Source organism: Podarcis raffonei, chromosome 2 (assembly GCF_027172205.1).
Source record: "Podarcis raffonei isolate rPodRaf1 chromosome 2, rPodRaf1.pri, whole genome shotgun sequence".
Classification (NCBI taxonomy): Eukaryota; Metazoa; Chordata; class Lepidosauria; order Squamata; family Lacertidae; genus Podarcis; species Podarcis raffonei.
The window spans coordinates 64,552,396-64,569,675 of record NC_070603.1 but is presented as its reverse complement, the minus strand read 5'-3'; the positions used below and the strand labels follow the sequence as shown (position 1 = coordinate 64,569,675).

General features: G+C 44.9%; 2 protein-coding genes across 2 annotated transcripts in view; both read left to right on the top strand.

Annotated features, from left to right (window-relative positions):
• SPARC (secreted protein acidic and cysteine rich) overlaps nt 1–17,280 on the top strand; it is a 184,248-nt gene that overhangs the window by 12,700 nt on the left and 154,268 nt on the right. The gene's annotated exons all lie outside the window — the stretch shown is intronic.
• Nucleotides 1–17,280, top strand: part of GLRA1 (glycine receptor alpha 1) — an 87,594-nt gene that overhangs the window by 35,263 nt on the left and 35,051 nt on the right. Inside the window, exon 3 of the mRNA XM_053377062.1 lies at nt 10,116–10,183. Coding sequence (XP_053233037.1) covers nt 10,116–10,183 — 68 coding nt within the window. The remainder of the gene's footprint in view (nt 1–10,115; nt 10,184–17,280) is intronic.

Genomic DNA, 17,280 nt, shown 5'->3' with positions numbered 1-17,280 from the left:
TGTGTGTGAGCCCTTTTTTGATATAACATGAAACACGTTCCGATTAAGCAAAGTGAGGAATCTGATTTTTGTGGCATTAGAATACACCTTTCGTTCTCGAGAGCAATCGTGCCACGTGGAAGGGCAACTATGCAATCAGGTGCAAAACAATTAGCCCAAACTGATGGAGTGTGTGTCTGTGTGTCTCTGTGTGTTTTAACTGCCCCGGGAGGCTGAGCAGAAGGGAAAGTTTCTATTTTTTCATGACCGATCCTCATATCCAAATTTAGCAATGATGAGCCTTGAGCCATCTCAAGCCTTTGAACATCAAGTTACCCATAAAGACACGCAAACTTGGGTGCCCCAGATACAAGTGGAGTCCGACTCTCACAGCTGCCACTTCCCTGGAGCCACGTTGCAGCTTGTCAACAGAGCCGAGATGGCTGTGCTCATAGTGAACCCTTCCCTCTATCCCACAGGGATCCCATGTGGCCAGTGGAGAACTTAAGATGAGGCACTTGCCTACTCTTAGCTCAGTCATTCTCCTTACTGTACGCCAGCTGCCTCTGTCAATACCTCCCAAATCAGACTGTAATGTTTGCTTCTGCCCTGGCAACCAAAAAGAAGAGTTGTGAGGCCAAATGTTGGGGTAAAGGTTGTATTTATTGAAATATGACAAGTTGGAGAAACTGCAAGTAAATTATCCGAAATCAGAAAACATGGGCAGGTGAGGATTTTATCTGACACTGGTAGATCCCTCCAGATCACTGGGCATGTGATGCAGACAACACAAGCTGGGTTTCCCCAATGAAGGATGAGGAGGAAACCAGGTGAGCCTTGAATATAAAACCCACTGTCCAGTGTTCACTCAAAATGTGCATATCAGACTTAAAGGGCACCCCCCCCCACAAACACACACACAAGTTCCAGCAGGGATAAAGTACTGGCAGACCCCAAAGGGTGCTCTTCCCTCAATAGTGCCTACAGTTTTCTCCCTCACTTCCTCACCTGCCCAGATTCAGTGCTCCATGAGAAACTCCTCTCTGCTATTCACCAAATTGCCAATTGAATTGGTCCCAGCAGTGTGGAATAGGTGGGGAAAGGAGGAATTATAAGAGCTAATCAAAGAATCTCCCCACCCCTTAAAAAATCCTACACAGGTCCTTCAACACACAGCTAACCAAAGCACCATACCACATAGTGGGAGGGAGAGAAGGCACAGGAAAAAGGCTATGAGGAGGAGAAGGCTTATAAAGGCAGGTTCCCAACTGCTTCCTAATTGGCCACATAATTCCCCCTCCCTTTGGGAACCAACTGCCCACATCTTTTGAAAAAGGAGAGGTGAGGGCAAACACACACCTCACCAAAGGGCAGGAATAGGGCTGCCATACGTCCTGAAATTTACATCTGGGGGGCATTTCAGAAAGGTGGTGCTTTGTCCTTTGGCAAGTCAGTTGAAAAACCACGTTTTTTGTGGTTTTTGTAAAATAAAATAAAAAGAAACAGCAGCTCAACAACTTTTGGGATGTTCTGGTCTGAAATATGGCAACCCTAGGCAGGAAGACTCCCTTTCTGAGATCCTTAATGGTTCCCTGGTAACTAATGATGACGATGACACAAATCAACAAGCTGCATTTGTTGGCTTCAGTCTCTAATGTGTGGTCGTCTGTGCTGTGAGGAGCAAATAAACAAACTGTGCTGAACACCAAGGAACTATTAACTACCGCAATTACTCCTGCAGTCCAGTTGCAAAGAGGCATGTTATTATTCATTGCATTGAATTTATAGATCACCCTACCTCAAAGGCTGAGAGGAAGTATAACAGAATACATACAAAACCTTCTGCTGAAATTAAGTCGAAATCCAATTCACTAGCTAAATATAACAGAAACAACAACAGCAAACCCCAGAAACTGCCAGCTTAAATCTGCTCACACATGGACTAAAATAAGCAGCTCTAGATGCTCAGGGCTTTGGAAACTTGCAAGGCAAAGCCCAACAAAGCTGATATGGTCTGATGAAACTGGATTTGGGAGTCTTCTGCAGTGAACTAGTGGTGTGAATTTGCATGAACAAGACCACGCAGTAGCTGCTTAACAATTTGCCACACAGTACCTGCAACCACAAGAAGAAGAGCTAATATTCTGTAGCTTCCAATCACATGGTTAAGTCCAGTCTCGTTACCCTTTTTCAATCAATGTGGCTAGGTGGTCCATAATGCCTGATTTAACCGTGTGTTTAGAGTTACCTGCAAGAAGGCTCTGAACTGCAGGTGGGGAACCTGTGACTCTCCAGATGTTGCTGGACTACAACTCCCTCCAGATCCACCCATGATAAGGAGTAGTAGGCTGACAACATCTGGAATATCACAGGTTTCCCACTCCTGGTTGAGAGGCTGTGGACAAGCACTTCGCCATACAGTTCCAGGTGACATGTGACACAGTTGAAGTTGCTACCACATGACACCTGGATATGTGTTTTACCAATGCGAGGCTGAGGTTGAGAGTCTGGCCCAAGGATGGGGGTTTTAACTCATGGGTTTGCATCCAATTAAGTGCCACTCACAGTAGACCTAAGTACCTAAGTGGGCCATGCCCATTCATTTCAGTCAGCCTACTCTGCATACAACCCTTGCCATACAAAAGGCAATATTAAATTTGCCATTTGGCTTCTATAAGCCATAGATGAGGGGTTCGGGTACCTCTGTTCCCAGGGGCCAACTGTGAACCCTTCACACCTCTCTCTCTGTTTGGCACGCTGGACTCTTTCCAGGCCACACAACCCATGCTGGCCTCACTTTTCACTGTCCTTGGGTGTCTTTGGTGGGCTGGAATAAATCCTGGAAGTCTGGCTCCACCCACCTTTTCTCTGGCCCTGCCCACTAATGACATGTGACCCCTGGAAGATTCCTGGTAAGGGAATGCAGCTCTCAGGCTGTAAAAGGTTCCCCATTTCTGCGATTATGACACAAATATGTCTGGTTACCCAGCTAAAAAAGAAGGCTTCAGATACTGGGAGAAAACCAAGAGAGGGTTAAAAGGAATGCACCGCAGGAAGGTCTTCCCACTCCAGCAGACACGTATACACAAAAGAAATTAAACTTTAATATTTAATGAAATATATACATTACCCTTCTGCTGAAGGCAGTTGTATTGTAATTTTATGCAAGATAATTTAATTTCAGATTTATTTCAATGAACTGCACCTTCCCCCCATGGGGGCAGTTCGCTGGCTTCGTCTGTCACACATAAATCAGTATCCAATTTATATGAAAGTCACAGCAGCAGCTTTGCAGAACTTGAGCTTGTAGCTTTCTGAGCACATCATTTAAATGAGCCAGCAATAAGTCACAGAGGCGTTTTAATGGTTTGGATTTAAATGAAAATAATACCATGGCCGCCCAGAATCAGTTCCTTTCTTTATTCATGATAGTTAAAATTAAAAGCAAGGGGGAGGAGAAAAACTCCTTTTTGTGGGTGAAGCCCACAGTGGGCGCTTCAAATGATGTGTTTATTGAGCATTAATTCTTGTTCATGGGGAGATTAGAGGACACTGGCTATTTAATGAGCATTCATTCCAATTTGTTTACAGGGAGATTAGATGGTGTTGTGTCATGGCAAGTGTTACCTAACACTCTCCAGCACATCTTCTCATCATATTCCTTACCATAAAAATTCATATTCCTTACCATAAAATTTTTTAACAGGCTGGCACATATTCAGCATGGAGAGGACACTATGGATCAGAGACCAGTTGACATGATGGGGAGCCACTGACCGTGCACATAAACAGATAAAAGTCACTGTTTTTTGGTTTATTTGTTGGTTTGTTGGTTTGTTGCATAGAATAGACCTAAGATCATCATAAACTCATCTACCTCCAAATCCCCTTCTTCATATTGCCATGCACACATAGCAAAGCAGAATTGGATAGGAAACATTCCCCCCCCCCCCGTGTGACAAGGATACGATCTTTGTCCCCACCTACCAAGTACAGTCTTACCTTGGAAGCTGAACGCCCTGGCACTCAAACGTTTTGGCTCCCGAATGCCGCAAACCCGGAAGTGAGTGTTCCAGTTTGCAAATGTTCTTTTGGAAGCTGAATGTCCGGCACGGCTTCCGTGGCTTCCAATTGGCTGCAGGAAGCTCCTGCAGCCAATCGGAGGCTGTGCCTTGGAAGTTGAACATTTTGGAAGTCAAACAGACTTCCTGAATGAATTCCGTTTGGCTTCCAAAGTACGACTGTACTATATTCTGCACGGGAAGATACTCATGAATAGGGATGTCAGAGAATTCCAATAAAAAACAGAAACAGAGGGAGAAAATGCCAGTGTTTATTATTATTATTATTATTATTATTATTATTATTATTATTATTTATACCGCGCCCATCTGGCTGGGTTTCCCCAGCCACTCTGGGCGGCTTCCAACAAAATATTAAAATACGATAGTCCATCAAACATTAAAAGCTTCCCTAAACAAGGCTGCCTTCAGATGTTTTCTAAAAGTCTGGTAGCTGTTGTTCTCTTTGACATCTGGTGGGAGGGAGTTCCACAGGGCGGGTGCCACTACCGAGAAGGCCCTCTGCCTGGTTCCCTGTAACTTGGCTTCTCACAGTGAGGGAATCGCCAGAAGTCCCTCGGAGCTGGACCTCAGTGTCCGGGCAGAATGATGGGGGTGAAGACGCTCCTTCAGGAAATCAAGGGTTGGGTCTTTAAAAACTAAAGGACATTCCATGTGGGTCAATGGAAGGTAAGTAGTAAGCAGACACAAGCCTTGTTGCTCATGCAGCACACCTGTGTAGACATCAGCCTTCCAATTTCCCAGCTTTGTGGAGCTTGAACCAACATAGCATATTACCCTTGTGATCTTAAACTGGCAGATTTTTTTAAAAAAGAACAGAGTTAAGGCACGATTCCTGGCCTGTTACAGAGAGTACCTAATTCAAGCAGGGACTTTCAGATCAGGGGTTATTTAAGAAACCTCCCCTTTAAAACTCAGCTGAAAGTTCAACCTGGAAACCCAAAATCCATAGCATAGGAAAGGGGTCAGCAACCTTTTTCAGCCATGGGCCGGTCCACCGTTCTTCAGACCATGTGGTGGGCTAGACTATATATTTTGGGGGGGGGGATGAACGAATTCCTATGCCCCACAAATAACCCAAAGATGCTGTCAGCGCTGCCCAAGGTCCCAGCTCACACAAGACCAACGCTGCTTCTTTCTTTAGTATAAAAGTCTTTATTGAAGTTCAGTTTCACTTCCACACGCACAGCGTGCAACGCTACGTCTGTATCTTAGACCGCCGAAGCTCCATCTGAATCTCCTCCCCCCTGACACCAGTTTAAGATTCTAGCCTTACTCCACCTCTTCCTCTGTTCCTTCCTTCTCTGGGTCCGCCTGCTAGTCGGAGTCTCACCCTTCCTAGACTCCTCTGACGCTGAGTCCCCTGACTCTTCCCCCTCCCTCCTTCGGGCTTTTGGACCTGGCTCCCAATCCGGGTTTTCTGCTGTCCCGCGCTCCTGCACATTTGAACTTGGCGCGCGCGCGCAGCCTCCCACTTTCCTTCTGACCGTTACACTTGTGTCACTGCTCCCTCCTTCGGGGAGGCTAGCTGGACCTGACCTCCCCTCCGTTTCCCCACTTTCCGATGGGGGCGTGGTTATCCCTGACTCATCTTCTCTCCCCGCTGGAGGAGAGGCTGGTCCTGACTCATGTGACTCTTCCCCCCCACTGTGCTCTGGTGGGGGAACTGGTCCTGATCCTCCACTGCTCCCTTGGGAGTCCCCTCTGGCCCCTTGTTTCTGGAGCGTCCCCCCTGGGACCCCCCTTGCCCTTACCATAGGGGCCCCCTTCTGGGAATCTTCTGATTCGCTGGAGAAGCTCATGGAATCTCTCGGGTCACTGTCATATTCCCCTACGCTCCCCTCGGATTCCTCTCCTCCGCTCTCTATTTGCTCTCTCTCCTGTGCTTCTGCTCCTGAGCCTCTGACAGATGCATTTTAAATAAAAACACACATTCTACTCATGTAGAAACACCAGGCAGGCCCCACAAGTAACCCAGAGATGCATTTTAAATAAAAGGACACATTCTACTCATGTAAAAACACACTGATTCCCGGACCATCCGTGGGCCGGATTGAGAAAGTGATTGGGCCGCATCCAGCCCACGGACCTTAGGTTGCCTATCCCTTGCACAGAATTTATATCAGCTTTGTGGGGAAGGACAAGGAAAACATCCTTTACCATAATTGATGCAGCCTGCAGGTGGCCAGGGGCCATAGCTTTCAATACAGCCACCCGTAGTGAGAGCACTGGAGCATGGTGAAGTTTATTTGCTGCATATGAACTGCCAGACAAAAGCTGGGAAAGACATTAGTTCTCCGTTCACATCTGGCAAACGTCGGTCACTTTTAAAGAAAGGCTTCAGATACACTAAACCTTGAGGCCTTCCAGCCTGCAGCTAAAATGAAGGCTATAATATTGCCAGCTCTCCCCAAAGGAGGAAGTGGTAACAGCTCATCAGCATATGTTAATATATGTGAGTACTTAGGTTTTAAATGGCACATTGTCTTGCAGTGAGACAAGAATGAGAAAAGATAAGGAAGGGTCATGGCATCTGCTTTGAATGCAAAAGGTCCCAGGTTCAACCTTCAGCTTCAGGTAGAGCTGCCATAGGCTTCCTATCTGAAACCCTGGAGAGCCCCTGCCAGGCTGTATACACATCCAGCGTTTGAAATGCACAGGGGTCATGTTTCAGAATATACTATTGTACATAGCAGTTTGCAATCGTACACACCTTCATGCAATAATGGCAGCTGCTATGTGTGTTATCTGTACACAGAGGTGGGCATGTTTTCACACAAGTGTGCAACAGTGGTCCCTATTCCTCTCAATCTGTGTGTCCACAGACCCTTTTTATATCTGTGTACAGAGATTGCTAGGGATGCGGGTGACGCTGTGGGTTAAACCACAGAGCCTAGGACTTGCCGATCAGAAGGTCGGCGGTTCGAATCCCTGTGACAGGGTGAGCTCCTGTTGCTCGGTCCCTGCTCCTGCCAACCTAGCAGTTCGAAAGCACGTCAAAGTGCAAGTAGATAAATAGGTCCCGCTCCAGCAGGAAGGTAAACAGCTTTTCTGTGCGCTGCTCTGGTTCGCCAGAAGTGGCTTAGTCATGCTGGCCACATGACCCGGAAGCTGTACGCCGGCTCCCTCGGCCAATAAAGCGAGATGAGCGCCGCAACCCCAGAGTCGGCCACGACTGGACCTAATAGTCAGGGGTCCCTTTACCTTTACTACAGAGATTGCTACATTATCATACAGCTTCCTGTTTTATGTATGACTTTAAGCATGTAGTCTGCCTTTGACCGCAAGCTTTTTCTTTGAAAAATTCCAAGGGCTGCATCGCTGAGCCAGATCAGGACCTTCACATGGGAGGGTGAGGGCGGTCAGGAAGTTTTATTCATTTATGTATGCCAATCCAGATTGGGTTCTCCACACTGACAATTTGCATTGAAATAAAAACTCCCATTTGCTTCAATGCAAATTGCAGGCACACAGGGGCCAGTCCAGATCAGCACCACAGCAGGGAGGAAAAGGTGAAAGCTTCACTACTCTCCCCACACAAACATACCAGGACTCGGGGAACTCACCCTGGCAGTTTATAAAAAACAAAGCCTGCACACACAAGCAGCGGCGGAGCAAGCCAATTGGGTGCCTGGGGCAGCGCGCGTGCCATGTGCCCAGGGGCGGGGACGGGGGCAGCTGCTCACAGGGTGGGGCAAGCCGGGACAGGACAGGACAGGACACTCCACAGGGCCTCCAAGGAGGCAGCGTGGAGCCTGCGGGCGCCGAAGCCATCATGTCACTCCCAGGAGAGACACTTGGCTCAGGTGCGCTGCAGGTCCAGTGGTGAGTGCCACCAGGCATTTTGCCACCCCCCTCAGTGGTGACACCCGGGGCAGCCCGCCTCCACCGCACCCCCCTTCCTCCACCCCTGCACACAAGCAAACAATGTGATTAAAGACACAGGTCCTGAGGGAGTCTGGGGTGGTGTTGGTTTGAACATAAGGCTCATTTACTGTAGTGAAACCTGCTCCCAGATTAATGCTCACCTAGAACCAGGACCCTTGTAAGCCTGTCAGCAGCCTGGCACACTCCTGCAGTAATCATGTGTGGAACGCTGAAAGTTCAAGGGTACAGCAATCAAATGTAGGAAAATCACTTTACTGGCATGCATGTGTGAGCCAGACCTTTGCTTCCATAAGGGAATCCTGGAGGAATTCAGTGTGTCTAGACTGCCAGTTACAGCTGTTTCCCAGCAAGACCTTTGAAGCGGGATAGAGCTCTCCTCGCCCTTTTCCCCTTCATGTGCAGTCATCCAGAGCCTAGCCCTGAATATAGATTGATACATTATCCTCACTGAATTTTGCAGTCTGCTGCTGCTATTCACAAAAGATTTATTTATATTTGGAAGAGGGTGGCTGGCCTGCTTAATCCTGTAATCTCTCCAAGGTAGAACTGTAAGTAATAACAGGTATTAAAACAAAGGTGAAATGGAGCAAAGCTCTGAGTGGCACATTTCGGATCGTTTTGGCATGCGCTGCTAGATAGTCAGGCCTCTGCCTCTAATCTTCTCTCTGGTTGGAATCCTCCCTCACTGCTCCCCTGGCCTGGGTGCCCTTTGTCACTCCCTGATTGGAAAGGGCACGCTAAGCTTTCTGTCCTTTTTGTCCGAAGTGATTTCTCAGACTTTTATCATCTAGATGCAATGAGCTAAAGGTCTTTAGGTGATGTAACTCCGTGCTTAGTTTATACCACATCCCTTCCTGTTATCTAATAAGGCTGATTCTGAAAAAGTGAATGGCGCAAAAGGAAGATAGGGCACAAAGCAGCTCCCTTTCTGAACACTTGGATTGATCCAAGCCTTAAAGCCCATTGAGCTACACACACTGTAATTGACCAGAAAACAGTGGCCACAACATCAGATGGGCCCTTAGGTTATATAATTCTTCCCTACCTTCCAGAGGCACGCATAAGAGCCCTCTGGTCTAACTATGTAGACTGAGTGCATGGATGGGAAGCTTAGATGTGGACAATTACTACATGTGTAAGCTTTGCGCACAATGCAACCAACAAATATGAGTTGGTGGAAGTCACAAGTGGTATTCAGTCCTGCTTGCAGTCCCCCCATAGGCACCTGGCTGACCACTGGGAAAACAGGATGCAGGACTGGATGGGCCTTTGATCTCATCCATCACAGCTCTCCTTATGTTCTTAAGAACAAGCAAAAGTTTGGCCATTATGGGTTTTTTGGTCCTTTTTTTTGAAATATTAAGAACATATTACAAAACAGCAACCCTTAACACAATATCCCATGTCAAAAACAGATTGACAGACATCACATCAATATAGGTTTGTGCCAGACAACTTATTTATTGAACGTTCACCCTGATTTGCTTACACAAAGCTTATATAGAGGTTAGATAATATCTGGCTTTCATTGAGCATTCATTCTGATTTGTTTGTGGGGAGGTGCTACGTCAACAAACATTCATCGCAATCTGCTTTCAGGGTGTTCATACATCTTCTTCATCCATTCCTATCACACTTTTCAATGCATTTCCCCCTCACTTTTCAAACTGCAAAATGGCCAATTATTTTTATTTTGAAGTGAATTTATTGCTATGGGGGAATAAAACCCTTTACAATGGAACCTCTACTTACCACCATAATCCGTTCTGGCGGCCCGTCCTTTAGGCAAAATGGGTCTCTCGTAGAAGCGCCATTGTGTGCATGTGCAGACGGTGGCAGCCGCTTCTGCATGTGTGTGAATTGCGGCAAACCCGGTATTTACTTCCAGGTTTGCCGTGGTCGTGACTTGGACCGGGCCCAAGTAGAGGCGGTCGTAAGTAGAGGTTCTACTGTAATTTGTTTTAAGTGCACAAACCGAAAGCGCCAGTATGTGCTTGAATCTCTCCCTCCAAAACTGTGGCAATCTGAAGGCCCCCCATGTAGCATCATCAAATCCAAGTGGGAAGAGACCTTGAGGCTCAGGTGGTGCAAGCCCCTGCTGAATGCAGGGTCTACTTTTGCTAGGTGACACACAGAACTTCTGATCAAGCTTCACTTGTTTTGCAGGCCCTCCAGTGAATGTCAGCTGCAATATTTTCATCAACAGCTTTGGATCTATTGCAGAAACCACTATGGTGAGTAAAAACAAAATATGGAACCTGTGCATACTGTATCCAGGTCATGAGACAGGTACTATAAGCAGCATGTGTTATTTGCATTTCATGCACTAGAAAAGATAAGTGATTATCTCTCTGTTCCCTTTTCCTCCCTTGTCAGCAATGGATAGCAAGCTCACTGTATCACTGCTGACAGGATGGGTCAGGGTTTTGTGTTAGGAGCAGAATCTCTCCACACAGAAGCTGCAAATGAAATGGGCACCTGGGCTTCTTGGGAAGCTGTGCTACTTCCCAGAGCAGCGTTTGGGGAAAACTGCAACAACAAACCTGGCTAACGGCAATGTAATCTGCTTTGCTAACCAGACAAAAAACCAGAAAGCTCAAGAGTTCCAAAGGGTGCTACAGGTTTCAAAATATATTCAACCCTTTGGATGCATTTAGGTGCAATTTAAACACTATTTTAAATTCATCCAGGCTTCGGGGGATGTAAAAACGCCGACCCTCCTACCATGTTGACCAGTTGCTGTGTTGAGGGCAGTTCTAAAATCATGATTAGATTGTTTCTTCTTGTAAAGCACCCTTTGTTCTGTAGGGGAGAGTGATGAAATACATATATGTTATTTGCATCCTTTACTTATCGTATTAGTTTGGTAGAAAGACACACTTGCTCATGAGTGGTGCAAGCTGGGAATGCTGTCCACAATGAGGTGGCAAGTGCTGGAGGGAGTGGGGGAGAGAAATTTGAATTAGTTTGCATTTAAAGTTGAGCCTGCCCAATTCACACTGAAGCAATCTGAAGCAATATAGGAACTGAAACACAGTCATTCTGTGAAATTCACACTTCCTATGAATTTTGCAATTCAGTTCTCCAAACAAATGAGGTGTACAGTAATGCATCTAGTGGGATAAAATGTGTCTAGAAATGCATATGTTCATGCAAATAACACACAAAAATGCATCCTATGGGGGGAATTGATTAGCAGAAATGTGTACAAAATGTCATAAAGTCATGTGTACATTAGCAGAAGATCACATCTAAAGATTGGAAAGATGAGAAACTGAGAGAAACCAAAATGGAAAAGAGTCTCCCATTACTATATGCACCACATCATTCTTGATTTCCAAGTCACAAAGTGCTCTCACTTCTCATCATGTCTGAGAGGAAGCTGAAGATAAAGCATCAGCAGACATTTGAAGCTGAGATGGCTGTAATTCTTGAAAGATAGTTTCCAGTTTTAATAACAATATTTAATTGAAATGCACCATTTTTCATTAAGGAATGCAGGTTGCCAGTCATTCCTGGTGACAGACAGAAAAGCGTTTGCAGCATATTAGCTTTTCAGTATACAAAACATGAAACCAGTCACTTCCAAATTGAACTGCAATTGTATTTTCATGTCATTTTTGAGTTTCATGTGGAAAACTAAAACTCTTAGCTTTTGGTTTTCTAAACAGATGTAGCCAGCAGAGGCTGATGACTCCTACACTTTTGTTTTGGGATCACTATGAGAATACTGCTTCCCTTGGGCTGAAATTTACATAGTTATTACAATTTCAGCTTTTATCTAGAAAGATCATTAAACTGCCAGTATTGGGGGATTTTAGTTCACACATAAGACATTAATGTTGACATTTAAAGACACTAGAGGCAGTCTTTGCAGCACACAAATCAGTAGCTATCATTATGTCAACATGCAAAGGTCTAATGAGTTCGCAAACACAGTTTGGGGCACAATCCAAAGGAGAATAATAGGAGCTGGAAGGAGTGCAGGAGCCATCAATAAAGGGCAGGCATTCTCAGGAGAATAGATGAGCAGGAACTCTGGGAAGCAGGTCTGTATTCATCAAAAATTAGTGGGAGTAATGAAAAAGATGTCACAAGTGGGGAGTTTCTAGGAGAAGGTTTCCAGCTCAATGGAATTCACAAAAGAGAAGATACAGCTAGGAAGAAAGGTGCAGGCGACTGTAGAAAATGAATGAAACAGAGGAGAATCATAGAACTGTAGAGTTGGAAGGGAACCTCAGGGTCATCAAGTCCAGCCCCCTGCAATGCAGAATAATTGGGTACAGAAGGCAAACCCATCTTCAAGTCATAACACTGAAAGATCTTAATGTGGTGCTCTTGGCCAATTTATGTCCCACTGCCTATCAGTTAAGGCAACACATTCCCCTCAAGCTCTGCAGTGGTGACTGCCTGTCACCAGTTCGAGGAAATATTGTTGCAACAACACTTCTAGTTGAGATTTAGTTAAGAGAGATTCCTGCATTGCAGAAGGTTGGACTAGATAACCCTCAAGGTCGTTTCCAACTTTATAATTCTATGATTCTAGATCTTTTAACATCAGAACTGGTTCAGCCAGTGTCCTGGAGCCGCAGACGAATGAGTAAGGATGAGCACACTGCAGCTGAACCCATCTACATTGAAGGAGGGATAGCCAGATACCATCATTTCCTAGGAGAGGGAGGTAGACTTGTCATTGGTGTCATTTCTCCATCCTTAGTCAACCAAGTTCAGAGCTGGGAGGTCCTACTTTGTTCTTCCACATTCAGGTTCCAGGGATGGCCAGGAGTGCCTCCCCCCACCCTACATCGCCCCATCTTTGGCTGCTCCAGCAGCTGAGGCACTTTCTGGGCAATGAGGTTTTGGAAGCCATTGCCTGTGCTTTTGTAGTGTCACAAGTTCTGCACGTGGCTGGCTGTGCTCAGAAAATGTTTGGAAGCTGCCTTTGGTGCACAACGTATCTTTTTATGGGAATATGGAAATGTGAACATGTGATACGTTTCAACAGTCTTGTATTTACCAGAGGCTGTTTCTATTTTTCTGGTAAAACGCCATTCCTGTTTTGTTCCTATATTCACAAACACGCACCAGAGCTCAATCCACTCCAAGGTCTCTTGTTCAATCTCTGGAAGGGATGCATATGCATTTTGACTCTAGTACGCAGGCATGTAAAATGACAATATGCTCCTACCCTTCTGCGGCACCACTGCCTATCTGCATAGCTAATGTTGCTGAACGGTTGAGTTGCAGCTGTTCTTTCCTAAGTACAACTATCCATGGTGAGATTAAATACCTTATTAAACATTTTTCATTGGGTGCGCTTTTTCAGGAAACCGTTACGGTCAGCTTAATATAGCACAGGTGTTAAAGGCTCTTCAGACAATGCGTAGTGGGGAAAAGAGGGAATGATGTTCGATGTGAAAATAGAATAGGCATGTTAGAAGTCTGTAAGAGCAATATTATTACTTGGGAATTGTGACATATGAGGCCAGGTTTCTCTTAAATGCTTCTGGACCCAGTTCAGTGGTGATGGCCTTAACCTATACAGCTCACCCCGAACATCTTCCTATATATCCTTGGGCCTATCACCTTTCTTTAAGGGTCACAAGTTAGGAGTCAATATTTCCATACTTTATATTGGTGGCACCTTTATTGTGACCATTTCCCCCCATGTCAATCTTGATTTAGTTTTAGAACATCTTATAGGACATTCCTTTTCTAAAAACAATTGTATGGTTCCATTTTAACGTGACAATGATTTGGATTATAATGCAGTGTTGTTGTGTGCAGTTGTCACAGTGGGTTGCATTCAGTGGTGCCCATGTGCAAGCAGAATGGACCTCCACTCATGCAACAGGATTTTATCTTCCTTGCCTCCCCCCTGCATATCTTCAAAATCTGCTCTGGAGAGATGGGGGACCCAGTGGATCTGATTCTGGGGGTACATAGAGCACTTCAGGAAGGAGAAAAGGAAGAGCAATTCCCTCTGTATGAGTGGAAATTCACACACACATAGTTTTGCTTGATTTCCCCCCTTTTTAATTTCTTTTGCAATGTCTTCAATTTTGTAAGTTGCTTTGATTTGTTTTTTTTAAAAAAGGCAGAATAAAATATTTAAACCTATCAGTATTATTACACAGGAAATAAATAAAGCAGAACCAAAACAGGATTACTTTGCACTCCCATCCCTTCTGACTTGGACATCACAATCAGAGTGGGAATTCTGAACATGCCAGTGGTTTCCTCTCATCCTGTTCTAAACAGTTTGGGTAACCTAATGATGTGGACTGGATTTTTTTTTGGGGGGGGAGGTGAAACTGGCCGTTTGTACTCCTGTCTCTTGCCCTTTTCAACTGACTGAAGAGGGAAAACTGGCATCGTGAGTGGCTGAGGTTCTAAATGCTTCCTTGAGGGAGGTTATGGAAGAAACTGTTGTGAGACCTCTCTTTTAAAAAACCTCCACTGGATCGCTCCAACCTAAAAAACTATTTCCAGTCTCCAATTCACCATTCCTAGGCAAGGTAATGGAGCATGTAATGGCATCTCAGCTCCAGGTATTCCTGAAGGAAACCAATTGTCTGGATCATCAATCTTGCTTCTAGCCTGGATATGAGAGTGAAACAAGGGTGGTAGACCTACCTTGGGAAATTGACAGGGGGAGCGCAACCTTTTAAACCTAGAACTCTCAGTGATCTTCAATGCAATTTGCTATAGCATCATTCTTAATCATCCCATGGAACTGGGATTAATATATATTATGTTTTGGTGACTCCAGCCATTGCTGGAGGGGAGGATTAAGATCACATTGTGCTAAGGCTCTTTCACCCCCTGGCCAAGGTTCCATTATGTTTCCAACATCTATATGAAACTGCTGGGTGAGTTTGTCCAGAGATTTAGTTGTGTCATCAATAGGCTGATGACACTCAACAACATGAGTGTTGTTTTCACCTGCCCTCGAAGATGCGGAAGAAGTAAAATTTGGACCAGGTAAACATACTGGAGCTTAAATCTGATGACAAACTATTGTCTGATTTGATGCTGTACTGATCCAGATGCAGGGGTTCAGCTTGTTTTGGGTTCACAGTTTGGGAATGCTCCTGAGTCCAGCATTATCCTAGAATAGTGGCCTTGGGTAATTTTCAGGATCTTCTCCTGATGTCCCAGCGAAGTCCCTTCTTGGGGAAATCAGACGTTTTCATGGTCTTTCACACCCCATCCACATTTGGTATACCGGTATGTAAAATTCTGTATATAAGGCTCTCTTTAAAAGATGTTCAGAAATGTTTCCAGATTATTGTGTGGTGCCAGATTACTGTGTAGTGTAAAGCATTATTTACAACAGGGCTGTTTCAGCTGTACTGGTTGCTACCAATTTGCTTCCAGGGCCAAGCCAGATGGTTGGTTTTAAGCTTTAAGGCTCTAAAAGGTCTACCTCTTTCCATATGAACATGCTCAGGTGCTTCACTCAAGAACTGAAACCCAACCACACACCCACACTCACTGTCTGAAGTATGGTAAGTGGAACCATAAGACACAGTTTTATTGATGCAGTGCCTGGGTCTCAGAAAGTCCTTCCCAAAGAGGAGGCCCCTGTGGTCTTGAATGCATAAGATCCATGATTTAATTAACTAGCATCTCCAGGTGGGACTGGGAAAGACACCTGTTTCCCTGGCCTCTTCTTTTTTATTTTTAAATGGGGTTGGAAAATTTGCTGCATTTTTGCCTGTGCTTCTTTGGAGGGATGCATTCCCTGTTTGTTTTGGCGGGGAGGCTCGGAGGACCACCAGTTTTCTTCTGTGAAATTGACATTTTGTGCAACCCAGAGCAGTTTCTTAAATTTCCAAATTTACCCAGTGGCCCAAAAAGGTTGAAGATGCCTGTTGTTAGCCATCTTCAGGATCCATGCTGGAAAGTTGTGGTCGAAATATTAAGTAGCAGAATATAAATATTCAAAATAATGAATGGCTAGGCTATCAGACTGGTCACCCCTCCCAACTTCAAAGTTGGTAGCAAAAGTTACCAATGCAAGCTTAAATTACAGATCAAGAGCTGACATTTGGAATCCTCATTCTATTGTGCCCTTTTGTATCTATATGATCTATATATAATTTGATCTATTTAAAGAAATCTCATATGCTATCCATCTCACTTCAAAAGGTTAAATCAAATGTAACCTTATAGGAGACTGCAGTGCAACCCACAGCAGCTACAGAGATTAATATAAAGGGCACCAGAAACCAGAGGCTGGAAATAGCCGAAAATAATTGTTAGGAGTCATCCGGGCACAAACTTTTCAATCAAAGAATGGACTTGGGGGGGGGGATAAATGGGTCATAATAGGCAACTTTCTGCTTACTAGCCACAAGTCTCAAAAAATGAGAAGAAGCTTATCAGAGCATTCAGAAGAAAGAACGGTCAGGTCATATATGATGAGGATAGTGCTTATGAGGAAAGACAGAATTTGCAACCATGGGTTTCCTTAACTCTAATGTGGATGTGGCTCCTCTTTTTTGGCCCATGGAAGAAGTACACAAGAGAGGAGAGAGAGAGAGAGAGAGAGAGAGAGAGAGAGAGAGAGAGAGAGAGAGAGAGCGCGAGAGCAATCAAGTATAAAGAATGCTTATTTCAAGCCTAACTTTGTGGTGGAAGGAGGCTCACTCTGTGGATACATGTGCATAGAGACATGAGGGAGCTGCTTAATCTTTCCCTTATTCGTGAATTCTCTAGCAAATGGTCCCATGCTGTCATTCACTACCCAACCCCAGTCATGTTCCAAAAGTAGACTGAGAAGCCAGTCTGAGAAGAAAGCAGGAATGGGGCAAGGTTTCTACCTGAGAAGAATCAACAGCTGTAGGAGGAGCAGGCTTACCAAACCCTTCCCATAAATCTGCCCCCTGCCCTTGCGTTCTCATTACATTGGTTTGGATACACAAGTTCGCCAAGATAATTGCTATTTCTGGCCTCAGGGATCAGTTGTAATTTTGTGCATCGCAAGAGAGAAATGGATTCAAACTAATCCACTAAGGCAACTTAAGCTTGCAGAGATATAACATTATGCTGGTGTTCTTGTTAGGGACGTTGACTGCAGCTCCCCAGGAAGTATACAAGCAACCCCCTTTCAATATGTGTTTGACTGCAAACACACACACATCACACTGAACCCAGAAGTGACCTGAAAATGTTTGTTAAGGAGGCTGGGGTTTGTAGTTATAAAGAGAAGTAAACTACACTTTGAAGGGCACTTTGGACGAAGCCATGTGATTTAAATGTATGGTATGTATGTGGATCATAGAACCAGAGATAACTCAAGACATTTGATTCCTCAAACAAAAAA